At 41.1% G+C, this 6,074-nt stretch overlaps 1 protein-coding gene across 2 annotated transcripts in view; it reads right to left on the bottom strand.

The window, feature by feature from the left end:
- Positions 1–1,014: 1,014 nt before the first annotated feature.
- MCCC2 (methylcrotonoyl-CoA carboxylase 2) overlaps positions 1,015–6,074 on the bottom strand; it is a 70,680-nt gene continuing 65,620 nt past the window's right edge. For both annotated transcript variants that reach the window (XM_025389112.1, XM_025389113.1), the window contains one exon: positions 1,015–2,971. In XM_025389112.1, coding sequence (XP_025244897.1) covers positions 2,854–2,971 — 118 coding nt within the window. In that variant the 3' untranslated portion in view covers positions 1,015–2,853. The remainder of the gene's footprint in view (positions 2,972–6,074) is intronic.

Genomic DNA, 6,074 nt, shown 5'->3' with positions numbered 1-6,074 from the left:
GTGGCCGGATCTCAGCTCACTGCAAGCTCCGCCTTTCGGGTTCACGCCATTCTCCTGCCTCAGCCTCCCGAGTAGCTGGGACTACAGACGCCCGCCACCTCGCCCGGCTAGTTTTTTGTATTTTTTAGTAGAGACGGGGTTTCACCGTGTTAGCCAGGATGGTCTTGATTTCCTGACCTCGTGATCCGCCCATCTCGGCCTCCCAAAGTGCTGGGATTACAGGCTTGAGCCACCGCGCCGGGCCTTTTTTTTTTTTTTTTTTTTTAACAAATTCAATTTGAAAATATATTTCTTATGAACTGAAAAATAGAAGTAATCTTGTCTTTTTCATTCTTTAAGTACCAACAGGGGCAAATGTAGAGACTAACTTGTATATTTCTTCAAATTCCAAGTAGCTCATATTATCCTTGCTGGAATTCATATTGATGATAGTCAAAATGCTAAAAAAAGTATTACCTATTTTGATAAGACAATTATAAATGTTTATTATTGGATAAAATATACAAAATAGAGCAAGGCATAGTGGTACAAGCTTGTCGTCCCAGCTACTTGGGAGGCTGAAGCAGGATTGCTTGAGCCCAGGAGTTCAAGTCCAGCCTGGGCAACACAGCAAGACCCTGCCTCTAGAAAAATAAATAAAAATCCAATTCACTTAAATGTGGTTTTATTGATGGCCAGTTTCTTCCCAGAAAGGCAAAAGCAGTCCTAAAATATCCATGAATCCTTGACTTGTTAATGGTTCCTACTAAAGGAATATTACCTAGTCTTTACATAGAAAATTTTGTTTCGACATAGATGTGCATTTTCATTAAAATTTTAATGTAACTTACTATTTTAATATACTTAATGTGTTTCTTCTGAAAACATAACCTACCACTGAATTTGATCATCTATCTGTATTCTCCCCACAAAAACTAAATTGACTTCCTGATACACACTGAACATCACACACAAATGTTTAAAATATTAAGTACACACAAATGTTTGAAATATTAAGTATCACACACAAATGTCTGAAATATTGACTTTATTAGGAAAACATCTGATAGTTCTATTCGGTCATACAATCAATCACCTAATTTTAAAACTATGTGGCCGGAGGACATCAATTACAATATGGATTTTTCATTCATTCAACATATATTTGAGCACCTACAAGTGCCAGGCATTGGAGGTACAGGGTAAACGGGAGGATCCTTGCTCTCACGGAGCTTACATTCTAGCAGGAGGACAGTATGAAAGAAATGTGTATAGTAAAATGATGAGTTTACGACAAAGGAAGTAGACAGTGTTTCACAAGAGCATAGAGTGGAGAAGCTAAGGGAGGTCACAGAGACATCCCTAAGGAAGTGGAGCTTAAACTGAGAGAAGCAAGTGCTTAAACTGAAGGATGTGTTGAAGAAGAAGGGAGAGTAGAACAATTTGGGCAGAGGGAACCTTATGGACCCTAAGGTGGGAAGGTTCAAAGAACTGAAAGACAGCTAGAACAGCTGGAGCCATTCTCCTGTGTAAAGAGGAGTCAAAGAAAAAAGATTAAAGATGTGAAGGTTAAGATCTTGGTGGCATTCAGGGATTGGTACTTCTACAAGAAATCACTGAAGGGAGCAATGTGACATTACTTTTCACTTCAGGATGGCCTACTCCAGGGGGTAGACTGGACTAGTAAGACTGGAGGCAGGTAGACCTCTTCTAAGGCCTGTGATAGTGAAAGACAAAAATAAGTGGGGGAATTCAGGGGATAGTGAAAATCAGTAGGGCTTAACAAGCAAGCTAGAGGTTCCTCCACAACAACCAATACAGATGTCCAGTAGACCTATTGGATATGCAGGCCTGCAGCTCAGGGGAGAGCTGGGTTAAGAACTGTCAAGGCAGTAATCATCTGCATTTAGATGGCAATTGAAGCCATGACAGGGGCTGAAATGGCCCAGCAAGAGTAAATCAAACCATGAGAATCACATACATTTAAGAATAAGGAAACGTAGCCAGGTGTGGTGGCTCACGCCTGTAATCCCAGCACTTTGGGAGGCTGAGGCGGGTGGATCACTTGAAGTCAGGAGTTCGAGACCAGCCTGGGCAACATAGTGAAACCCCATCTCTACTAAAAATACAAAATTTAGCTCAGTGTGGTGGCGCATGCCTATAGTCCCAGCTACTTGGGAGGCTGAGGCACAAGAATCGCTTGAACCTGGGAGGTGGAGGCTGAAGTGAGCCGAGATCATGCCACTGCATTCTAGCCTGAGCAACAGAGAAACACCCTGTCTCAAAAAAAAAAAAAAAAAAAAAGAATAAGGAGATGTCACAGGCTAGAGGGAGGGGGAAATGGGAGCACTACTGTTTGAATGGTATAATTTCAGTGTGGGACTGAGAACAAATTCTGGAGCTGAATGATGGTGATGGCTGCATAGCAGTGTGAGAGCACTTTACGCCACTGAAGTAACAGACGCCTGTCAAAAATAAGCCTGCTAAAATATCACCAAGCATAACCAGCAAAACAATCATTTCAGTGAAAATACAACTTCATATTAATCATCTCAATAATACAGATTACAGAACTGAGTTTACAGATTATAGAAATTTTCATACCTTGTGGGTCAGAAAGGATAACTGTAAATTACTGTCTCCACTTTATGGGTGGTAAAACTGAGCTACAGAGAAGATTCTCTAAGAAAATTTAAAAGGAATTGACGTTCATTAAATAAATATCCTCACTGATTTTTTTAAGGTAGAAAAGTACAATGCACTGTGTTAAAAGAGTTACTGTAATAGCCTCATGTTCGAGAAGTCTAAAATTCTAAGGTTACTACATGTATTAATTTTTGGTACATGTCCAAGAGAAAACATCCTTTATTCCAGTTACATCCTGAAGATACCGAAGTCAGTCTTCTCTATTGGTGCGTTGAGGGCTGCACTAAAACTGAGACCCAAGACCAGTCTGGTGTCTGCTGGATCAATGATCCCATCATCCCACACCCTGACAAAAGAAGAAACAAAGAGTTACGAATTTACCATCGAACTACCATTTATACACTCTCCACGCGCAGAAATGCCAAGAAAGTTTTCCTTCAGGTAACATATGAATCTACTGATTAGCATCCACAACAGAAACTATGTTCAAGACAGAGGGGGAAAAGGTGGGAAAAAATGATACGACTTTCATCCCAGGCCACCACAGAATGTCATGTCTTAAGGCTTAAGGAACTACTTTTACAAGAGATCTCAAAGTAACCCCTGGTTTGAAAATATGTTTACTTATTTCAGGAAAAATTTTCCTATTCCTTTTCTTCCCACACAAATATACAAACCAAGTTGGTGTATTCTGTCATTAATATGGAGAACCATATATATCCAGGTAATAACTTCAAACTTCACCGGAAAAGGTATATTCCCCAACCCCCCCCCCAAACTCTTAAGGAACTATGAAAATTATTGAATAGGCTTCAGTACATTTTATTTATTATTATTATTATTGTTATTTGAGATGGAGTCTTGCTCTGTCACCCAGGCTGGAGTGCAGTGCAGCGGCACAATCTCGGTTCACTGCAACCTCTGCCCTCTGGATTCAAGCAATTCTCCTGCCTCAGCCTCCCTAGCAGCTGGTATTACAGGAATGCGCTACTGCACCTGGCTAATTTTTGTATTTTTAGAAGAGATGGTTTTTCGCCATGTTGGCCAGGCTGGTTTCGAACTCCTGACCTCAGGTGATCCGCCCATCTCGGCCTCCCAAAGTGCTGCGACTACAGGTGTGAGCCACCGCACCCGGCCAGCTTCAGTACATTTTATTAATAAAATAGACATCTTCAAATGTAGGTCTTTATTTTTTGCTACAATAGGAAAAACAGGAACTTTAAACTGCTTGCGGAAGAAACTTTTAAGTAGAAATTTTAGTTTCCTTTTCATTGACAATCTCAAATGTATAAGGAAAAATGACTGAGAAATAATATTTTTCAAAGGTTATTAGGTGGCAGTTTGCTTTTTTTATACAAACTCCCTTCAGTATCGGAACCTGGCATCAATTATTAAACCGTTCTTACATTGACAGACATGAATCAAATCTTTGCTCATAAAACATTCATAATAGGGACCCTAAAGTATCAACACCCAGTAAAAAGAAAGCCACTCTTGTCATCCGCAATCAGGCGAATTGATTACACTCCCTTCTGAAGCCTGCAGCACATCAAGCATGGTGATGAAGGGGCTGCCTAATAATGTTCATTAAAAAGACTGCCCCAGGTAAGACGCACTAATGAAATACCTGATACAAGTTTGATTATAAAAACAACTGGGCAGAAGCAAATTGGCACGCTACATATATAACCTATTACGATTAAGGAAAACATTGTAGGTTACAGTAACTGATCATGACAAGCTTTGTCTCTGAAAAGACAGATCTAGCCATGTTCAAACCTAAGCAGGTCAGGGAATTTTACTGTGAAGCTGAGATTTACTAAACCCAAGGAAGGTAAACTGGCTTGGAAATCCTTTCAGCTTTGAAAGAAAGCTGCTGTCTCCATGCCACCAACTGTTTCAACAGAAGGGTTAAACATCTACAGATCCGGCCAGGCAGGGTGGCTCACACCTGTAATCCCAGTACTTTGGGAGGCCAAGGCAGGTGGTTCACATGAGGTTGGGAGTTTGAGACCAGCCTGACCAACATGGAGAAACCCTATCTCTATTAAAAATACAAAATTAGCCAGGTGTGGTGGTGCATGCCTGTAATCCCAGCTACTCGGGAGGCTGAGGCAGGAGAATCCCTTGAACCCAGAAGGCAGAGGTTGCGGTGAGCTGAGATCAGGCCACTGCACTCCAGCCTGGGTAAGAAGAGCAAAACTCTGTCTCAAAAAAACAAAAAACTACAGATCCACAGAAAGCTTTACTGTCTGTTAACATTTATTTCCAAAGATAAGTCTCTCTGGGCCATTTACTCTTCTGCCTTGAATGTAATCCATTAAAAATAATAATAATAATAATAATAATGTTAGTATGAAAATAATAACTCTCTCGCAAGAGATGACTTATCTTAGCCAGGGCTGAAAAACAAGCTAATGGCTCACACCAAATACGCAATTTTTCAAACTTTAATATTTCAGCTGTCCCTGTGTATTTCAGTCAAAATCCTATGTGGAAAAGAAAACTATAGAAAAGCTTGACAATATATATTTTATATTTCATCTCGAACCTCTTATATGGCTTTCTATTGCTTCTTTCCATTTACTGGCTACTATATGTCTGTTTACATGATGATAAAATCAGGAACATGTTTAGCTCTCAAAGACTATAAAATATTTTGCTCTTAACTAAATGAATCAAACCACCACAACAAAATATACCTGCAAATTTGTTTGTAAAAATATATATTTAGCAAAAGACCTTTTAAAAATCCCAAATGCTGACCACCCACGATTACAGGTGGCTCGCGCCTATAATCCTAGCACTTTGAGAGGTTGAGGCAGGATCACTCAAGCTCAGGCATTCAAGACCAGCCTGGCCAACATGGTGAAACCCCATCTCTACAAAAAATACAAAAAAATTAGCCAGGAGTGGTGGCACATGCCTGTAGTCCCAGCTTTGGAGGCTGATGCAAGACGATCGCTTGAGTCCAGGAGGCAGAGATTGCAGTGAGCTGAGATCACGTTACTGTACTCCAACCTGGGCGACAGAGTGAGACTCTGTCTTTAAAGAAAACAAAACAAAACACATACACACACCCAAATGGTATTATTTATCTCCTCAAACTAATTATGTTCTTGAAAATCAGTATGTTTTGGCCGGGCGCGGTGGCTCAAGCCTGTAATCCCAGCACTTTGGGAGGCCGAGGCGGGTGGATCACGAGGTCAGGAGATCGAGACCATCCTGGCTAACATGGTGAAACCCCGTCTCTACTAAAAATACAAAAAACTAGCCGGGCGTGGTGGCGGGCGCCTGTAGTCCCAGCTACTCGGAGGCTGAGGCGGGAGAATGGCGTGAACCCGGGAGGCGGAGCTTGCAGTGAGCCGAGATCGCGCCACTGCACTCCAGCCTGGGCGACACAGCGAGACTCCGTCTCAAAAAAAAAAAAAAAAAAAAAAAAAAGAAAA

Source organism: Theropithecus gelada, chromosome 6 (genome assembly GCF_003255815.1).
Source record: "Theropithecus gelada isolate Dixy chromosome 6, Tgel_1.0, whole genome shotgun sequence".
NCBI classification, from domain to species: Eukaryota; Metazoa; Chordata; class Mammalia; order Primates; family Cercopithecidae; genus Theropithecus; species Theropithecus gelada.
This window is presented reverse-complemented; position numbering and strand designations above follow the sequence as displayed.